Here is a 22,007-nt window from a genome sequence, read left to right on the forward strand (position 1 = left end):
TTCTGTTTTGGAATATCATCTAAATTAAGGATCACCTCCAGATTGAACTTTGTCTGCCTCAGGATGCAAACTTGAAACTACTGATAGTATCAGCTTCGTCGCTTATGACAGTAAAGCTGTTTGCAAACAGTGGTAAATTTAGCCTTGAAGTAGTCAGGGGTCACGTTATAAATATTTTGGAGATATGTTTTTGGCCACCCAACTAATCTAAGTCAACTTTGCCCGCTTGCTTTCTGGACAAAGTCCACTCCTGAGGCATATGTCTGTCAATTTCTGCCAGTAAATACTCCAATGTGTTTCACCAACTATTTTCTGTCTTTTTGCAGTTTGTTTCTGAGTAGGTAGCTGCTTTTTGTTAAAACCAGCTGAATAGGGCAAAGAGTGAGTGAAAACAGTCATGTCAGGGGTGTCACGTAACCAACACAAAGAGCTAAGAGGCTTTGAAAAAGTTCCTTGCAGCTGAAGAGGACAGCAGAATTCAGTAATAACTCAAACCAGGCTGGATTATTGAGGTTCTGTGGGGTTTATATTAGTCTGCTGGATGCAGAAGAGGACCGAGAAAACCAGACTCTGGAAGCCACAAAGAAATGGCTAGTGGTCAAGTGGCCAGTTGCTTGTCTATTCCAGTGGTGCTGTGTGGTCTGGTATTTTCGGCATTCATGTCAAGGCAGAAACCACAGAGTGCTACAACAAGAAAAAACCTCAGCTGCCTCACATCAACTCCAAAAAAAAAAAAAAAAAAGGCCTGTCATAAAACCTTTTAAACATGATGAATGCATTCCCATTAACATGTATATGATAGGTGATGAGCAAACTACCATACAATCATACAATAACACAGTTGTTCTCCAAACCAAGTGACATTATAACGACATTGTTCCTCCACTATCCAACATTTGGATAGCTTTGAACCTAAAACCACTGGCCGAGGGTCACGTAAGGTTAGCCGCCAGATGTTGAGCATAAGCAGCAGGACACAGCCTCAAATGGACATTATTAACAAACTGATGTAAACACAGAGTTGCAAAGTACGTGGAGTCATATAAGGTCATTCAGAGGTTGTCTGCATACTTGCATTCCTTTGATGGACAGTAAACGGTACTGGCTGATACTTGCATGATGATCTATTAATGAACAGTGGCTTGCATCCACGAGAGTCGCTTTAAAAACAAAGATGCATCAAAAAGGAATACATCCTTTAAAAAGTACCCAATTCCCGAAATGAAATTGATCTATTCATTCATATCTACAACCACCTCAGAGCCACTAACGAACAAACGAAACCATGTCTATTTCTGTAAGCATGACTTTTGCTCTACAAAGGTGCAGCATTCTGGACAGAGATTTATTTCAGGTCAAACAATCTCTCAAATAGCGATGAGTGAAAGGTACCAGTATCAGAGACTATCATACAACTTGCAGCCATGCAATGGTAAAAGACAAAACACGACTTCCAAGATACTTGGATTATCACTTAATTAGGCACAATCAAAACTAATATAACATACGGGTTATTTCATATTTTAAAATACAGTTACAGTAACAATAGCAAAAATACGGACTAGGAAGTTTTCAAAGTGCTTGCTAGATATGAAAAATAAAGCTACATTACCATGACAACCAGATTTTCAGTGGTAGCCCCCAGTGCCTCTAAAGACTCCGGCTCATCAGAGGGTCTCCTGTAATGGAAGGCCGTCCCAGCGATGTCGAACTTTCTGGGCCAGTCGATGGTCCACGCGCCGTTGATGTAGTAATCGTCACCCTCGGATTTCAAAGCTGAGTAATCACAGACAGGAGAAATACTTTCAGAGAGGCTGAAATCAAAAGCAGACAGGAGCGGTAGCTGGAGACGATCATGTGGCGTGACATCACAGCCATTGTTCATTCTCATCATCATCATCATCATCATCATCATCATCATCATCAGCACCCTCAGTCTCCTTGATGTCACTGACAGCTCGCTATCGCCGCAGAAACACGGTGCCAACCGAGACACGCATGCACTGACACGTACGAGCATCTAATTTGGGAGGAGAAAGAAAACACTGTTCAGGTGAAAGCCTGGACAAATCCTCATCACGATCGAATACCGCCACTCTGTCTGGTTGTCAAAACAAAAGCCAGTCTCCAAGCACAACAGATCTGAAAAAATCCACTTTCTCTCCATTGAAACAGAGAAACCCTCCAAACACTCACTGTTCTGACTCTTTGGCTCGTCCCCCCGCCCCCTGCAGATTCTACATATTTAGCACAAAGAAAAGTCTACGGCTTTTTAACTCATCAAAATCCCATTTGCAATGTTTTATTTTTAGAACATTTCACACTAAATACAAAATAATAGATATAATTCAATATGCTTTTAAAACATATAAACTGGGTCAGACACAAAGAAAACTCAATGCAAGAAGACAAACGTGATAAAAACCTAGCTGAGAAGATTAAAAAAAAACCATAATCAAACCAACCTATTTAACAGAAGGGTTTATGTCAACAAAGAACCAATCCAACCCAAACAAAAGAGCCATGTTCTGTGACAACACTACCAAATTTAATTATTCACAGAAAAATTATTCATACATTCATTACTAGCAAAACAACACTACACACAATCGTGTTTCTATGTAGAAATCAAAGCCCCCCACCCACCCCCCACCACCACCACTTCCTGTGGGCGGAGCTTGAAAGGCCACCATGCATGTGAGGTATTTATACAAGCAACAGGAGATAATGGTATGTCTGAATTCATGGGCAAACTAAATCACTATTAATGTTAAACCAAGCGACAGCTGTTAACTCAATTGTATGCAATTGTCAAGTCGAAGTAAACGCGCTATGTAATTGTTTACTAAATGGTGACAGTAACTAAATGTCTGAACAAAACAAAACTCTCAGTGTTGAATTAAACTGATAAATGTTGAACACTTTATTGTAGAAACAAAGAAAAAAGAGCCCATAATACAGACACACAATATCGCTCTATGTATTTATATTGTGTCACTTCATCTTAATACTCATGGTGCTGGCCTGAATATTAAAGGCTCAGACAATATTACAAAAGAAAAAAAAAAATGATCATTATCCCTCTGGTCGGAGATGAAATTCATAAAGTTGCTTACGCACGAAAATGAGATCCCACACAATATCTTAAATTTGCGCACTTTAAACTGTGATATATAGACACCATGTCCCCGGAAATCCCGGTGGAGCAGGCTGGTGTCACCTTGGCCCCATAAATATATGACGCCTGCTCTATGGTTCAAAGTGTAAGTTAAGTCATCCATCAACACCATCGGCTATGAATTCAACATGCCGTCACATGTTTTTCTCGTGTTAATGGGGAAAAGGAAGAAAAAAACAAGAAAGAAACAAAGCAACACATGCCTAATTGAATCCAGTTCTCTTGATTGTTTTGGTTTTGATGCTGCGAGTGTTGTCAATAATTTCTGTTTAGTCTGGAAGAGAAGCCGACGGGGCCGGTGGCAAGGCACATATGTGAAGATTCATGGCTTTCTTTTTTTTTTTCTTTTTTTTTTTCCACTACCTCGGCTTTGTGGCTTTGCGTTTGGCAACAGGAAATTAAATGATGCCTTCTTCTAATTCGCTGTTGACAAAGACACGAGAAAATGACTGGAAATGTGGTTGACGCAGGCAGAGCCGAGCAGATAATGTGAAACAGGCTGCAGTGGCATGGTTTCATCTCACTGGAGCAGATTAATGGATTTACTGAGATGGAAGGATTGATAATGAAATAAAGTTATATTTATATTTGTCACATTTGGTTTACTAAAATAAACGCGGGTGTGATTTGGGGTAAGTGCAGCTCATCCAGGGGCGGAGCTTCAGGCAGCTGAAGCGGCGGCCATCCCCCCAAAGTTAATGGAGGCTTGATCCTGGGGTATAAAAGACCACTTCTGAAACTTTTTTTTCTTAACTGTTATCAAACAAAATTGTGCTGACTAGGCTGCTTCCCTTGTTGAAATCATAGGAATGGATAGCAGTAATTTCTGTCATGGCGGCACAAACTGAGTTGTGCTTTTCTTAGTTTGACTAGAGATTTGACTTTTAAATGTTAATAAGAAGCAACTTGTAAATATGAACCGGACATGGCACCCGGGAGGATGCATCAAGCAACTTTCCATGAGGTTTTGGCCTCGATTGATCAAGCAAGAACTTCAGCGACAAGTAAAACCATCATTTTTGGGAATCGGAAAGGCCAAACTCTTTCATACTGAAGAAAATGTGAGAGCGGCTGTCCCCATCTGTTTTGGTTTGTGAGAGCATACATTTGGATAGATCACACGAAGCACTTTTAGACTGTTCAAGTAGTAAAATAAGTTATATAAGTAAATCCAATTAACCATTTAAAATGCTGTTAGAGGGAGAGTGCTTAATCCTTTTCATTGTTTAAAAATGACTCCAAAGATGAAGAATTCAATGGATTTAATGATGCAGAATGAACTGGGATACTTTTGTGATGTTTTGCAAAAAAAAAAGAAATAAACATTTAGTCTTGATTCTTCAGACTTTAGTCTTTTTGGATTAAGAGAAACATTTGAAGCACAAGGGCATTTGTTCTCTATTCTGCACAGCATGCAAGCTTTTGTTTGGGAGTTTGATGCGATGAAAGTGGCACGGCCAAACGTTTAGCTAAGGTATTGAAAAATAAATAAGTAAAGGGTGAAGCTCTTCTTAACGTAAATAAGTATGTTTCAATATAGAAGTGCAGCAATTTTAGCTTTAACAAAAACCTCTTTTGCAGTGCTTCTGCAGTCGTGGTGTGAATCCTGTCATCTAAAACTATGACGAGCACTCACTTTATTACAGCATGAATAAAGGATATTTAAACAGATCAAACACGGGACGTGACAGGCATCCGAGTTTGTTTGTGGCGGACCATTTCTATTAGTGAGTGCAACACAGAACACTACTGTTGAGTCTTACGCCCTTTAATAAGCTTGTAGTGAGCTCTCAGCAGGGTAAAATACCATCACAATAATCACCACGAGTGCAATAAGCTCGCTGCATAGCACTGCTCTGAAAGACTTTGACTCGCCGAAACAGTGTAAACTCTGTATATACAGTACGTCAAGGTTGCCACTTACCGATGTAATTCTTTGATATGGCAATTTCTCTGATTTCAATGTGAACCGATCCTTTGGGGATGTGAACTACCTCCATGTATCCTAGAAGACAAGAATAAACATTACATCACACTTCTCTTTAAACTCCCGATTTCTGCATAACCTACTTTACAACACAAAGTGGGCATAAAGTTGCACATCAGGTAAGGTAGGAGTGTGTATACAATAAATACCAAATCACCCAAAAAGGACAAAGCAATCCTGCAAGAGGACAAAACAATCCCCCCCTTTTTTTTACAGTCACACACACATGCACACACAGTATTTTTAGATGGTTTACCAGCCATACCATAGAAGGAGAAATATGTTTTCTCTCTCCCTCTCCTGCTCTATATAGACGACCTGAGGCTATAGCCAAGATCCAGTCTTTTTTTTTTTCTACGCTCCTGATTTCTTAGCTGTATGACGTAATTAATGGTAACGATAATATGTCTTGATCAACATTTTGACAGCGTAATGCTAAACAGCCAAAAACATATGCAGTCATCAGTAGGTGACAAAGGCTAAAATTATGCATTTCAATGAAATATTATCTTCCTGGCTTTCGGGATGTTTTGGCATTTGAAATAAAAGGGCTTTGCCAAAAAGGAAGACGATTACGCTGCTTTCTGTGAAGTTATCTCCGGCGACTTTTGAGCGTGTCACTTGTGGTCAACAACCAAAAGCGAACAGCGACTGCCCTTCGGTTGAGGAGACAGCTCAGACAATTTTACATTGCTGTAAATATCTAAGACCTCTTGAAGATAATGCCTTTTGAAATAGATACCGACGAGTTGCACGCGTCTTCAAACAACTGCTGGAGCTCTTATGGCTGCAATGCAAACAGTACATGCATGCTTTGGTCTAAAACACAAGTATAATATTAAAAGTGACCCAATAGTGTGATTCAGTTTAACCAGTGTTAGTAATGTGTTATTATGTTATACTATAATGACACGGCCTTTATTAAACGATAATGTACTAGTTAGTAGCAATGCACTTAAAAATACAAACGTTTTCCATTAAAATGAAAGACAGCAAACTATCAGTGGCATTGGCCTACATCTACAGTATAACATATGTTTTCAGTCATGAATTAATGTGAGCTTCCCTTATAAAGAGCTGCCTCATGCTGTCTGCAGTTTTTTGGGTTTTTTTTGTAGCCATCATCATTGTGTTTCTTTTACAAAGCACTCGCATCCATTGGAGAGTATCTTCCTCCAACTAACTGATGCATCATCTGCTGAATTAAATATTTGAAAGTCACTTCTTTAGTTTCAGTGACCACAGAATTAACTCCTCGAGGACTAACTTTTACATTTTAAAATGTACAACAGTTAATTGTACTTTTAACATCCAATTAGTTACAAGAAGACACTAAGTTACAGGCTACAACAATGACAGTTAATCATGACCGAGCTGAGATTCATTTAAAATTTTAAAAAAATTGCATGCTGGATGTCACATGTTTTACCTCCTCTGGATAAAGAGTCATTGAAGAGTCCCTCTGTGGCCTCGCAGGTGCTGCCATCGCCTCCACAAACACGACAACGGTCTTCTTTGGCGTCGGAGCCCAAGATGTTGTCACAGCCCACGTGCTACAAAGCCAACATGCAAAAATCAAAGAATTAAAGAGAGCATTGCTTTTACTCAAATCTGGATCCGTTTGCTTAGAACTTTAAGATATCATGGCATAAACAACAAAGTTTGGGATGTTGATAGTCCGGCTTTGTCTAAAAATAGACCAAAAACTGGCACTTATTAGCTCTATTAGGTTTCATTGCGACAAGACTTTGGCGTTCATATTGATTAAATAGACATGATATCATGTACTAATTATTGTGCTTTATTATTGTTTCAGCAAAGACAACCAACTGAAAGCTGTAAGATGAATCCAACAGTCTATAGAGTGTCTTTCTGTTAAAAATAAAGCTGGCACAATCTGGGAGATTCTTGAGAAAATTATTTGCTTGTTTTTGCTAATAAATGTGCATTTTTTTCTTTGTATTAATTCAGCATCCACACAGTCCCTAACAAATGAAACTATACCTGCAGATTTAGACTAACATATTAATTCCTTTTCAGAGTGGCAATGTATTGCCTTTCCTCACAGAATCTTTCTTTAGTTTTCAGCTTCAGACGACTGGAGACATCCAGTGACGTCTGGCATATCTGTGGGAAAATGTGACGACTGTTTTCGACCATTTATGACATTTTATGGACCAAACAGCTAAATAAATAAATGAGAGAATAGTCTGCTGGGTTAAGCGATGTTTTTTTTTCTTTCTTTTTTTTTGTTTTACTGACAATAAGACAACATAAACAAGCACAAAATCAAATGAGACGGGACTGATCAAAACCAAATGCAGTAGCACAGTGAGACAACGAGCTGCACTGCATGCAATAATTAAAGTAGTTGTTGGCTGCAACTCAAAGCTGCTGCATATAGAGCTGTATTTCTCATGCTCTGACTCAGAGTTGCAATGTTTCATATTACTCATGTTTTTGTTTATTCTTTTGTGTATTTATTTAGGTTCAGTGGGGCCACATACTTGCATGAGAATGTCCCTGGTTCAAGTCCAGGTTGAACTTTTCTTTGTGGCGTGTACGTGTTCTCCCCGTGCGACACAAAGTGCTCTCAATGGAGGTGGAGCACCAGCATGGCAGCCGTCTCCTCATGTTTGTTTGTGTGAATGCGGACGCACTTTGAGACCATCGATGTGGTGGAATTCCCTCCAGACACAATCAGCAATTAGAGGGAAAGGAGTTCGTTTTGAAGTTTTCTCAATTACAGTTATTACTGTAGATACTAAATTCTCTTCATAGTAAATAGGCGATAGTGCCACTCTATATTCACTGTCACAAAAGATTAATACCTGGTTCTTTTTGGAGGTTGATCACTATAAGCTTAGCATTCAAACGTTGTGTGAATTCCAAGGTTTTCGTTTAGCCATATGCTGGCAAAATGTATGCAAAATGATAAACAAAATCTGCACAATATTTCAATTTAATGTTTACTTTAAAAACACCCAACAAAATACAACATTGTTTGTAGTCCAAAAAAGGAAGTGAGTTCCTGAGGACAGCCTGTTTTAAAAATTTGTCAAAAATAGGGAAACAACGAGTTTGAGAAATAGAATTCAGCAACTTTAAGTCCAAAAGTCAGAAAAAAAAAGAAAAGAAAACTACCATAAGCATTAGTGATGACACACTGTCGGACACTTATACTCTGTTGGATCTCCCTGTTTCTTCCTTCTCTATCGCTCACTCCCGTCTCCCCCTTCCTTCCCACCACATGTGCACAGCATAGCACTTTTAAACGTTTTTGAGAGTTTTCCAAGCAGACAGTGTTCCAGAGATTTATCACCGCGTGGCAGCAAACCCGGCGAGAGCCAGCCTCCGAAATAATACGGCGAGCTGGATTCAGAGTGGAAATAAACCTGTGAGGCTCCTCTTGGTAGGAAATATTCCACCTCGCGGAGTTTTCTCCCCGCTAAAACACACATCATGTTGTGTTATTATATTAGAATTGGAGTAATGTCGCGGGCACAGAGGCTGCGTTTTTACACCAAACGGGATTCAAACTGTATGGTCAGGTGGAAGTCAAAGCAAATACTCAAGGGAAGAAGTTATTTCAGCTGCAAAAAAAAATCCTTATCGACACACACAAAGCTATACAAAATTATTCATGCTCATGAAAACAAAGACAGCAGCAGCTACTGGCTCATTTCAATAAAACCTTGTTTTTTCAAATCAACCCTTTCAAATGTATATAATCATCATTCAATAATAAAACAATGATTTTTGTGTTGTATTTACTACAAAACAATCACAGTTTAGCCTGCAGGGCACTGATAAGAGTCAAAAGCGGATATTTGAGCGGTACTTGATTACGATCAGCAGCTCAAAAGGCCTGATTGTTCTTCACCGGAGTACTTTGCGGTTTTGTACTTTTGGCAGTTGTGTCAGGCAGAATCAAACAAGCTGTGTAGAAACTGGCTTTTATGACCTGATTAAACGCTTACTTGCTCAGTGGAGCACAGAAAGAAAACCTAGTCATGAACTCATTCAGCTTCTATACCATGAGAAAACATGCAGATACATGGCATTCTCGCTTGTGATACTTTTGCAATATATCAGAGATTAAACTCTCTATATATAACTATATACATTATCAAGAGAATACTGATTATTTTTTTTTTTTTGGGGGGGGGGGGGGCAAGCCATCACTTTTCAAACAATCAATTCTAGCCCCCTATCTACTCCAGAGTTAAATACAATCTGATGATCTTTATCAAATTTGACCCTTGTTTTTTTTATAATTGACATCACCAATTAATCAAAAATAGATTCATTTTGCAAGTCCTAGCTAAGTTAATATATACAACTGTGTGATATAGATTTAACCAACAACAGAACAACTGCTAAAGATATCACACATGTAATGCAATCAGTTTAAATTCAACTCAACTTTTGTAATGTAGTTCTAATAAGAATATATATTTCTTTGTAATACACAAACACTTTTAAAATGCCCCCGACAGAAGAAAATACACATATTTCTTAAAATTTTTGCACAGTTCTAACTGATTAGTTGGACAAAAAGGCCATCAAAGAAAAGAAAAACACCCTTAAACCTCAAGGTACGTTTATTATCCCAATAAATTTGTTTTTGGTTAAACTGTCAGAAGAAATGCATTTACTCATTACAGCTAACAAAGGTTTATAAATCCTTTTTTTGCAAGCCACAATTGGGGTTGACCATATGATTTTTTTTTTACAAAAATCCATATTTCATAAACTACTAGCAACTTTACTGCATTCTAGTTCCTGGGTATATTTGATTAATTCTTAGCTTGATTGTAAATCTGATTATTGCAACTTCTCCTGAAAAAAAAAACAAAGTGAAACTTTGCCCCAATGTCTCAAATTTATATTTTGATTGTGCAGTTGGCAGATTTTGTCATACATGCGCATATTTCTCATTCTCACCTGAATTACACGATTGTGAGTCTGTGGCCTTAGGCCGATATTTGACGGCTCCCTTACCTTACACTCTCCATTGATGCAAATGTCCAGAGAGTCGGCCTGACATCGGGTGCCATCTATGACGGCAGGAGAGCGCTCCGTGTAGAAGTTGTAACCCTCCGCCAAGCAGTTCAGTGCACAGGGCTTCACACCACCTGGATTAAACAGCATGCAGTAGCACAGGGCGCATCACTATCTGCAAGTCACCCAGCAATGAAACAGAGAGCGTGATCTGAGCCCTCGCAGCACGTGGAGGCCAGCAATCACTAATGTTGTCCGAGCTCTACGATCTCCTCCCGACGTGTTGACAATAATAATCCTGTGGAAGAAGAAAGCCAGGGGTGTTCACATTTGAAACCCTGAACCTGACCTCACTGAAACACTGAAGGAGACGGCGCAACCTGCCAACAACAATTAATCTGACATCCACACGTAGGTTATCTGCTGTTTTTTACATCACAGCTCACAGCCCATAAATTTTGTTTTTTAAAAAGCCAGAAGGTGATGGATGTGACAAAACAGACCCCCTTTGATAGAGCAAGATCAAACCCAAGCTCCTCCATCTCTGTAAGAAAATACAAGCTGTGTTTACATGCTTCAGACTTTATCAGGTTTCTTTGAGGTGTTTGTGTTTTTAGTTAAGTGGATATTTTACAGACATCAAGGAGAGGAAGAACGAGGCAAGGCCTGTCCTCCTAAAGCTCAGCCAAAAGTATAATATAGCTAATTCTGACTCATTCATATCGAAGTGTTCCAGAGAGGACAAACAACACAGAACCCCAGTCCTCCTTTTCTGTGATTTTTTTTTTTCTTTTTCTTGAACCTGCATCAAACATCAGTTCTGCATGTGGAATCTTCAAGGTTGAATCAGTAACAGAGGCTGGGCCTGCTCAGTAACCAGGAATCCAAAAAATCCTCCCGCAGACAAAAAAGCTGATGGAAAGGATCTACAGAAGATAAGCAACTTAGCCTAGACACAAACCAAATGTTAAATAGGTGATCATAAGACAAGAGGGGGCTTAAAGACTGAACTCACTTCCTGCATAATCCTAAATGGATGGTTTTCCCCATTATCGGGTCATTTCTTTCCGATGCTTCATTCATGTGCTGCTCACAGGGTCCCATTTCATAAATTGTGAAGTCTGACTTGGGTGGCCTCATGTTGTTGTACGTCAAACTGTTTGCAAACAGTTTCACGTTGTTTGACAGTATTCTCACTAATCTTGGTCACTCTACATAGTCATCCCGATGTTGCAGATACCAGAAGCATCTAATCAAAATCGATCAAATGTATAAGTTCACCTTTGTGTTTTTTAACCAGAGTTTTGAATGAAGTTGTAAAGTAAATATGCCAAACAAATCTTTGATCCAACCCAGCTCTGACAACTCACCGCCGGTGTAAGGCTTCCAGTTGTAGTACTTTCCACGAAATGGCATGTTATCAAAATCTGCACACTGCTTCTCTCGGAAATCACGAGACCCCGCAGGACAGGCCTGCAAATTGCAAACAGAAAACAGAATTTTGGATGTTAGGAGCATATTGCTATTTTCACATATTTTACACAAGTTACAGTACTTTTTTTTGGCACGTGTTTCTCAATCCTGGATCAGATACATCTAATTAAAATCATCATCAAGCTCTTATCGGGCCTCATAACAAGCCACTGATGGAAGAACTCGCAGCAGGTTCGCCAGAAACAGGTACAATATCAAAAAACAACAGATGTAAGGCTGGCAGCACTAAAAGCAAATCTTTCAATACGTTTAGAATATGTAAGATGAAGAAAAGAAAGAAAGCATACCATACATGCTGAGTTGGTATGTGTGTTCAGACATACCTATGACAGTTCCCACATTTTTTAAACTCGTTTAACTCTCCTTTATTGTTTGTTTTATTTTAATGATGATTTCCTGGCCAATTACTGTAATTATGTAAACAGCCACATGTAATTTGAATATGGTGTAATAAAAAAGAAACAACAATAAATAAACCTGCAGTCTGGAGGCAGCCTTAGATCAGACTCATCCAACTAAAACTCTCCTGCATGTGATTCAAGCTGAAACAAAAACCTTATCACCAAGCTTTGCAGAAAGCCTGACAACAACAAAAACAAGGTTTTCTCTATTTTCATTTGCGATGTACAGAAGTGTTGTTCGTGATGACAGTGGCCATCTGGAACCAGGAATGGACAGCGGTGCCTCAGACCATAGCTAAGTGCATAAAACAAGGTGTATGTAAATATTTAAACATTACCATAGCTGTTCATTTGTTTTCCTCAGTCAATGTTTTTGCCACACGCTTTAACAATTATAAGTAATGATGGTCAAATTATAAAGGGCGGGATGACAACTCGCAGTCCATAATGTTTAATGTGTGTGTCCCTGGAAACAAGGCAGTTGTTTTCATTTGTTGTTTTTTGAAATAAAATTTTATTTTCCAATAAAATTTAAGTATCCCAAAAAATATAATAATAATGAAAATGAGCTCACTCAGGTTGTGCAATCTATCATGGTTGAGAATGACGGAGTTAGCGCACGCAGGTTTTAACAGGAAAAGAAGGTGATGGATAGAACAATAAAACATCAAAACATCTGAAAAAGTCAGAGAAAAATCTGTGCGAATGGCAGTAAAGACCAAAACTTAAGTGAGGCCTTTAAGTACGGGGATATACATGCTTGTGTGTTGGGTTAGTGAGTTATTTGCACAGACAACAGAATTATTAGCAACGGGACCCAGTCCGTATAAGATGTCACATTTTATTTTCAGGCACTAAAACAGACTTGTTTCTTGGAAGTCCTCATACTGAGCAGTTGTGTTTTGCGTTTGGAGGGATCGCTTGAGTGTGGATTTATGGCAGCTAATGAAGCATTTCTTTCGGTCGGAGTAATTAGAAACCTAAACAGAGCCAGAGGAGGCAACGAGTCCACCACAGTGCAGGCTGGTGCAGACCTGGCTCCTCTGAAGCTGGATATTTGGGATGCCACTCGCCTGTGTGTCTGTGTGAATACTGCCCCCCACCCCTCAATCTTAACAAAAACTTGAAAAAAAAAAAGGGAAGGAAGAAACACTTAACGGGTTTGAAAAGGTCCTTAGAAACCCCAAAACACTCTCCCTCGGGACAAATAAAAGCTCTCAGGTCAAAACTGTATTTCACATGCTGAAAGTGTTCCACAATGAGGTCAGGCCACTTCCATTACCACTCAAGTGTTTTGCCATTATGGCAGCTTTAAACCTGCACATCAAACATGCAGATCAATTCAGAAGAGACAGATTATTATTGTTGCAAGTGTTTAAATGGAAGACGAAAACAGGTAGAAATACATTATCAAAGCTGCAAGTAAGCATTTTGTGTATTATTAATTAGCTTCATAGAGCGTACAAAGTACCAAATAGTAAAAAAATAAAATAAAATAAACAGCGCTTTCTGGAATGGCAACCAGCGCAGGTTTAGAGTTTCTTTATATACCTCACTTTTCTGTGCTCTGGGTTAATCAAATCATTGAATTACAAGTAGACAGGAGACTGAAGTGGAGGTGGCGGAGCTGCGGATGTTGAGGTTTTAACGGGAAGTGACCAAAATGAATAGGATTAGGAGTGAGCACATCGGAGGGTTGGCTCATACTGGAAGGTTTGGTGGAGGAAGGAGGAAATAGTTGAAACAAGGTTGAAATAGTTTTTTTTTATTTTTTCTTATATGTAGGAGAGATGATAACTATGCAGGGGGAAATTATGCCAGGGATTGAGCTGCCAGCAAAGATTAAAGGAGGACTATGGAGGAAGGAGTAGACAGAGGGCATTAGGAGAAGATGATGCTCAACCCCTCACAGGAAAATGCAAAAAATAAATACATTAAAAAAAATTAAGAAACGTCTTATTAAAGACACCAGACTAGCATAGTCAAACATCGTGTCTCTACTCTAAGAGTGGAATACCACATGCATCACTTCACAAAAAGCATGATGCAACCTGTAAAAGCAATCCCATGAGAAACCGAGGCTCGTCCATCCGAGAAGCTTGAGGAAGACTCATTTTAATCCCCAATTTCAGGCCTGACATCTTCAAACATTCATGGTTGTATATAATATAATGCAATTGATTGTAAACAAGTTAATCACAATTATCCTTTACCTGTTTATAATGCAGTGGAGACATTTTTATACTTAGGAAATTAATTGTATTAAGTCTTTGGTTGTATCGTTTACCACCTTTTTTTATACTGTTCCAACTATTTTCAGAATTGGGATTGTACCAGCAGTTGCTTAAAACGATTGCATGAAGACATGTGTGTGGCGTGGAGTATACATTTCTGTGATTTAAGCGGATACCAACTGGCCTAAACAATTTTTTACACATACCAGAGAATGAACTCAAATGACCTTTTCTTAGAACTTTGTGTGAGCGTCACCAACATTGTGAAGTTTATAAATGCTAAATTTATTCATTCATTCATGTTCTCACAAATTCAAAGCATCTCAATTAGTACCAAATATTTTGTATTGAAGTGATATTTGCAACTGGAGTCGAAACTTTGGGATATTTATGTCCCAGTTCTGTTGAGAAAACTTGCTTTTCAAGATTATTATTTTACGCATGGCTCAGGTGGGTATCTTGCAATCCCTGAGAAAATAGTGTAACATATAACAAACTAGGACACAAAGCAATTAATCAGTCTGTTCCTGAAAGGATGTGAGGATTTGTCATCGTATCTACATCTGGTGCTTTCTTCTACACGTACACACACACACACACACACACACACACACACACACACACACACACACACACACACACACACACACACACACACACACATACACACACACACACACACACACACACACACACACACACACACACACACACACACACACACACACACATTTCCTTGGATATAGTGTGGTCAGTGTGATGAAATAGTGGTTTGGGGATGTTATTTGTTTTCCAAAGAAAACACTCAGTTCTTGCTCCGAGCTGTTATTTTTAAGACTTGTGGTTAAACGTCCACCGGGGCCCTAAGTATTTCAATTTTCACCTATTGAAAACGGGCCACCTAGAAATAGTTGAACAGAGGTCTCCACTTGCAGCCATGTTAAATATTTGTTTAAAACATTGCTCCAGGTCTGTGAATTGCTTTTCAATGAAATACATTCTGAAACTGTCATCATCGCTTGACTTTAGCGAAATGTCACAAATAATATGGGAACTATAAAGTGACAAAGAGGCAGAATAAAACCCCGAGTCACCGGAGGGAATATTGAATCACTGCCTGCGCAATTTTATCAATGTCTGAGCTGGCTTCCAAGAAGACAATATGTCAGAAAGCTTAAAGGCGGCGTGACGCTGCGAGCTGACGTGCAGCCCTGTAAACCCTCTCCTAAGATAACATGTTCCGTAGGAGAGATGTGGAGCTGCGAAGAGGAGATTCAGCAGTTTTTCAAGTTGCTCAAGTAAAACAACCGGGGCAAAGAAACAGACACTTACATCGGTGTTACACGATCTGTATCGCTTCCTCTCTCCAAGACAGTACTTGCCCCCTCCAGATGGACTGAAACACACAGCAGCATGAAATGAGTTTAGAATGGGAAAGCAATCATTTTAAGTTAGACAGAGAATTCAATGTTAGGATAGAAAAAACGAAAAGACATCATCACTGGTATCTTGAGAGTAAGGGCATGGTGATGAGTTGGTGACAATTCCAGAGTCAAAATCTGTGTGAATATCATAATAATTTCACGAAAACACATTTTTTTAAACTGATATCATGCAAAAGTGATTAAGAGCCACATTAAAAAGTAAGCAATAGTAGAAAACAATCCGTGTCAGGCAGTAATAATAGACTTAAGTTAAAACCCACAATTAGGAGATGTCAGTAATCGTCTAAGGATCCCGAAAGCTGTGAACAATCCTATATTTAAATCTAAAGTATATGAGGAAGTCCAGCATTCAACCAAAAATTACTACTTGGCATGAGACAAAAGCATGTGTTGCATGAGAGTGAGAGTTTAAAGTTTATTGCTGGAGTCTCACTCTCAATGTGTCAGGGTTGGCAGCGCTGATCTACTTACATTTTAAAACATCTATTTCATGTGTTTTGCGATTTCATAATGATGAATGTGGAATCCATCATTATAGTATATTCTAGTTGTCCTCGGAAATTAGAATTCCTAGTTGCTTGTGAAGTTGCAGAAGTTGGAAATAAACAAAAAACAAAACCCAAAACGGCCACTTTGTAGTCTGTAATTCTGAGTTTTAATTCAAACAACTTCAAAGACTCACAGTTGAGGCTGCATGAAGAGCAACATGTTTGTATAAACACTGTCTGAATGTTGCTTCAAGAGAACTTCGCAATATCAATGACTCATATGTTCAGTTCTGCTATCGAGTTGTCTGGAGGTGTCAAATTAATGTCATTGTCAGTGACATATGGTTCAATATTGTATTTCTTCTCAACAAAAGCTGCTGTCACTTTGAGTATAAATATACATTATGCCATGTTTATTTAGAATCGGACAGAGCTACTGTCATTTTGAGTTACAAGTTCTGGGATAAGGAAGCACTCTTTTTATTGGATGGTTGTGATGATCCACAGGTAGCGTGGTATTATCTTGAACCGCCAAATTCTGGGGGGTCACGCGGCTTCAGACACAACAAAGCCAGCAATAGGTGTACGTACATCCTCATCTGGAAACACGGTGACGTCATTTCCTTTACTAGCAGTGCCATGAACAATCCACTTGTTCATAAGGTTTCACTTGCTTTGTTAGTGATCGCTGACACTGACATGCTAATGCTAGGTCAAATCAACTGTTAAGAAATATTCCCTCTGCCAGTCACTGGTAAAGAAGAGGTCACTGAGCCACTTTTTTTTATTTTTTTATTTTTTATTTAAGGCCTTGTTTTGTTATGAGACAACTTGTAGGAATCTCACCAGGTGTTTTTTTTTTTTTTTTTTTTTTGGGGGGGGGGCTTTCTTCAGCCAACCCTCCCAAAGTTGGTGCCTAAATGAGACCTAAAAAAAAAAAAAAGGTCTCTGCCAGAAGACAAAGTGTGTTTGTGTATGTCTGCATTCGCTACTTTGCAGTGTGCCAGTGATTCATTCATGAAATCCAAGCTGCTCTGAGAGCTTTTAAGTGTGACATGACATTTAGGTTTGGGAGAAGGCAAAAGTCTGTAACTCTACTCACGCTTCTCCCCTCTTCCACTCCTTCACTACATGTTTGATGCACCTCTGAAGGCTTTGTTTTCCCTTCTTCTATCGTCTCCTTTTCTCCGCTCACCTTCGCTACCCTTGTTTTTTTTCTCTTTACTTTGGGACTATTTCCACTGCACGGCAAAAAGAAAAGAAGGCATGAGACAGCCTCCGTAATGAATGTGTTGGACGCTAGTCTGGCTGTGTTATTTCTGCCTCCCTCACTCCCCTTTTGCACCGATGCCTGAGCAGCAGCGATCACCTTTCACAGGTGTTCCACATTATATCGCAGCCTTCCCCTCTCCTCTTCCCCCTTTTTTCCTCTTTTCCCTCCGAGTTCACTCCGGCTCTTTCTCTTGTCTCTCCCCATGTTTGACATAATACTTATCTTCCAAAACAAAGAAATGAAATGGTGGAAGAAGATTGTGTCTGCTTGCCAGCTTAACATGCGCCACTTCAAGATTTGTCTAGCCAGGAAAACACTGGAGGCTTTAAAATAAATGTACACATCACTATTATCTGTTGGGGAGTCGGTTGTGTTTTAACTTATCGCAAACACTTCTCAAGCACCTTCAGTTTAATTTACAAAGGGTCTTAAAAAGGCTTTTGCAGATTATTCAGCAGGTTTTCTACTGGGAGGCTCGACCATTTTTATTTAGCTCTGGAAACGTTTCTTTCTTGGATTTTTGTGAGATTTTGCGCAGACAATGACGGCCCCTGGAGGATAAACTTAACTGAGCCTAACACTGATTGCCACCTCACACGCGAGATTTACATTTGATGCTTTTACTGAACAATTTGACAACTTGACTTCAGTCAAACAGACTGAAGGCAAAACATTGGATCAAAATGATCTAAATCACAACTTTTGTTGGCTTCTGAATGAAAAACAAAAGCAAAAGCAGAGCTATGTAACATTATTAGGATATTTTTTCCCCCAATTATAATCATTCATTTAAGCAACAAATAGAGGGATGTTTCAATCTGGAGGTTAGCCTACCAATCTAATGTTCAAGAGCTCAGAACAAACTGTGATGTACTAAACAAACAGTATTTATCACAATTCAAAATGGTGCATGAGTTTCAAACCACACATAACTGAATGACAGGAAAAGGTTTGACTTTCAAAGTGAAATATCTGTGAAGACACGTCTACTTTAAATAAAAAAAAACTAGTTTAATTGTCACCCTAAACAAAAGATCTCACACACATGCACACACATGCACGCACACACACCTGTAGGCAGGACCTGGATGTGTGTGTTCAGCTTGCTGTGGCTTACTTTGCCTACTTACGCTGGGCTGTCACAGTGCCTCATGGAGGAGGATACACCGCCCCCACAGGTTCTGCTGCATTCCCCCCATATCGACCACGGCCCCCAGCCTCCATCCACGCTCTGAGGCCAGGTACCAAACGCCACGCACTCCCCCTGGTAACACCACTGCCCCCCGAGGAGCAGAAACACAAAGACAAGAGAGTGCTGTTGGAAAACTTTGTTTTTTAAAAAATATTTCTTCAGTTGCAACAAAAACCTGTTTCACTTACTGAGACTGGCACAATAACACACAACTCTTCACAAAACTAAATACTTAAATGTCAGTTTTATGGTTTTCCAGCACTTAGGCGCTCACATAAATTTGCATCTATATTTTGAAATGTAGACTACACAGACTTGTGTCTCTATCTTTGTATGTTCTTCCCATTGACATAGGGCCTTACCGGTCACCATAACAACCAAGTTCAGGACCTTAAACTTGACCCTATCCCTAACCATTAACCTAAGTGCATCTTTCACTCTAAAACCCCATCTTACCCCTTAAATACATGGAAAATGTAGTAAGACCCTATATTTTTGAGTGGGTCAGAATCCCATAGGTGTAGTATTCTCCCAGTTTAAAGGCACCACAATGACAGAAACGCATAAACACATGCACACAACAAATACTTGAGGTAATCCAGGTTATGTCTTATTTGCCGTTACATAAAATGCTGCATATTTTGAGAAATGTACTTATTTGCTCTCTTTCCAGAAGAAGAAAGAATATAAACATTTTCCCCTGATATTCATTGCTCTCGGTATGTATTCTGGCATGTCTTGGAGCATATGGCGACGCCTGTCAGCAAACTTTGCCCAAATATTGACATTACTGAGTCACTTCACTTTATGACAGTCCTTCACTGTTGCAGCCATTTCTGCATTTAGCATCATTCCACTCAAAATGTGTTTAACTTGCTTGATTTAATGGTGGAAAGCAAAAGGTGACAGTCAGCCGGGCTCCATCTAAAGGAATCTCCAACTCATGGGACTGTAGGGAAGCAACTAATACGATGTTATTATTGATTAATGTTTGTGCTGACTTCGAGTTTGATTGATGAGTTTTGTGGGCTAAAAAACTAGGCAAATATAGGAAAAAAAAAGACCAAATTTGTATCTTGATTTGGGATGTTTTTGTATATTTCTGTGCGGCAGGTTAAGGTACAACAACAAGGTGTGTTTAAGCCTCGCACTAAGCTGTTCAGAGTTGAAGAGGGACGAGGGGATCAGTGACGGCCCTCTTGTCCCTCCAACTGTGTCAGTAGGTTAATAACCTCGAAAGACCGGGGAAGTCAAGGTGAGGGCTTTGTTTGGCCGCTGTCCTCTTTTTCTGACAAACTCATTCAGGCCCTGGGATGCTGTCAAAACAAGATTAGCAGTGTGGCAGAGGGCACAGGCAAACCAGGAGAAGAACAACTTTGGAAGTTACTGTAGATTCCTGAGTCCATTTCAAACAAAACTCCCTCTCGTTGGTCATTTTGAGCCCCTCTTCCCTCCCCCAATGCAATCCTGATCCTGTTGGAAGGGCCTCTCTATATGACATGCTGGGTGAGAAATGGCTGACGTTCATGTTCCTTTGAAGCCTTCCCCCAGCAGGGGCAGACAGGGTGTGCCACCGGCTCTCCTAAAGCTGCTCCGAAAGCTCTTCCAAAGCCCCCCTGGCTCAACCTGGGGCCCCCTGTGTTGTCCAGGACACTGCCCGTGGGCCCCGGTCCTCAAAGGCTCCACTGAGTTAATGGTAATGACGGGTGACAGCTCGTGACACTCTCCCATTCTTCCCTTTTAGACCTCGGACCATCGGGTGACAATGGCCGTCGTAATCCGCGTTAAAACCGTCTCCTCTAACCTGGCTGGCATCAACAGTGGCCCGATGATCTAAAGCTTTGCCTGCTTACGTGAGAGTGTGTGCTCATGTGGTCGCTCTTACTGCATGAGTGCACGCTCCAAGCAACAGATTGGAGGCTGAAGCAGTGAGGTACTATTAGTAGAGGCCGATGGTTGCACCTGGTGCTGCACCAAGTGTAAGATAAAGTGGGGGGGGGTTGACAAAATAAGGAACAATACGATCATTTTAAAGCTATAATGATACTGAGAGGACTTTCTACTCTAAAGAAAAGTTCGAGTTTAATTGATCTCAACCACGTAAGTGAAATAAGTGCACTTAAATTAACCCTGAAGCATCTAACACATTTCATCAAACCCGTTTCATTAGTAAGAAACCCACAGGGAAGTATAGAGTGGACTGTACAGAGGAGCACAGGCTGAGTAAATTCAGTCAATTTAAAGGTAAAAACCTTAATTGGATTCCTGGGGGGAGGCTGAGACATTTCAACATTGTCACGATTCTACAAATTCAATTAATTAAGTAAAAGCACAAATCCAGGGAGATGTACATTATGCTGGACAATGGCACATTTCCTGGGACATCTGCAACTAGTCACCAGTCCCAGAAATGCTGTTGAAGTTTCACACCTCACCAAAAAGTCTCTAATCTCAACATCTCATCTCCTCTCAGACTCACAACTTGTCTTTGAGCTCTGCAATGAATCCTTTCCGCTTAGCTTCAGACCTTTACCATGTGATGAGAATACCAATGCAGTTGAAGTTGGATATTTCAACTGCATATCTAAGACTTTAATGACTAATCTAATACCTCAAAAAAATAGTGTCAGACAGCTAATAATGATGCTGGGAAAAGTTCCTAAACTTAAATAAATATTGGTGTAAAGTTAAAATACAAAGTGTATGAAATGACAAATCCACGACACACTCATATTTTGTTGACTTATCTTCAAAATTGTGGATATCTCAGTTGTTGACAAATTGTGACGATATGTCAAAGCTTGATAACTAACTCACACTGGGCTACAACTTCATCAGACAGCTGTGGGTGGAAAAAACATTTCATTTCGCTTTAAAGGAATAAGACAGTCCTGAATACTCACCCCCTTCTCGATGCTGCCAGTCTGACACAGAGTCCCCTCTGCAGCTGGGATACTGTTGGTTACACAGCGATTGCTTTTGCTAAGGCACCAGAGCTCTCTACACACTTCCTAGGAAAGAAGGCAAAAGCAAGTTGGTCAGAATAAATCAATTCAGGAGCCCCATGGGGCAGCAGCCTGTTAAATAAGGGTGGGAGTGATTTATCATCAGCCTTTGGTGGTTTTCCTTTAAGTGTTTTTTCTTCTGCAGTCTGGCAGCTGTGACGAGGATTTAAAAAAAAAAGAAAAAAAAAAGGAAACACAAACAGAAGAGAAATTCATCTTTCTGCATCATTCCAGATCAAAATCAGAGGATGAGTGGAGCTGATGAGAGCACATTCAGACTGCTGAGAGGCATCAGACCCAGAGAGC

At 39.8% G+C, this 22,007-nt stretch overlaps 1 protein-coding gene across 3 annotated transcripts in view; it reads right to left on the bottom strand.

The window, feature by feature from the left end:
* Window positions 1-22,007, bottom strand: part of adamts6 (ADAM metallopeptidase with thrombospondin type 1 motif, 6) — a gene marked incomplete at both ends in the record, with an annotated part of 59,602 nt that overhangs the window by 13,167 nt on the left and 24,428 nt on the right. For all 3 annotated transcript variants that reach the window (XM_080509581.1, XM_080509583.1, XM_080509582.1), the window contains 8 exons: window positions 1,613-1,776; window positions 5,103-5,183; window positions 6,595-6,718; window positions 10,170-10,303; window positions 11,540-11,642; window positions 15,631-15,694; window positions 18,635-18,780; window positions 21,600-21,707. In XM_080509581.1, coding sequence (XP_080365707.1) covers window positions 1,613-1,776; window positions 5,103-5,183; window positions 6,595-6,718; window positions 10,170-10,303; window positions 11,540-11,642; window positions 15,631-15,694; window positions 18,635-18,780; window positions 21,600-21,707 — 924 coding nt within the window. The remainder of the gene's footprint in view (window positions 1-1,612; window positions 1,777-5,102; window positions 5,184-6,594; window positions 6,719-10,169; window positions 10,304-11,539; window positions 11,643-15,630; window positions 15,695-18,634; window positions 18,781-21,599; window positions 21,708-22,007) is intronic.

This window comes from Blennius ocellaris (assembly GCF_963422515.1).
Source record: "Blennius ocellaris genome assembly, chromosome: 15".
Classification (NCBI taxonomy): domain Eukaryota; kingdom Metazoa; phylum Chordata; class Actinopteri; order Blenniiformes; family Blenniidae; genus Blennius; species Blennius ocellaris.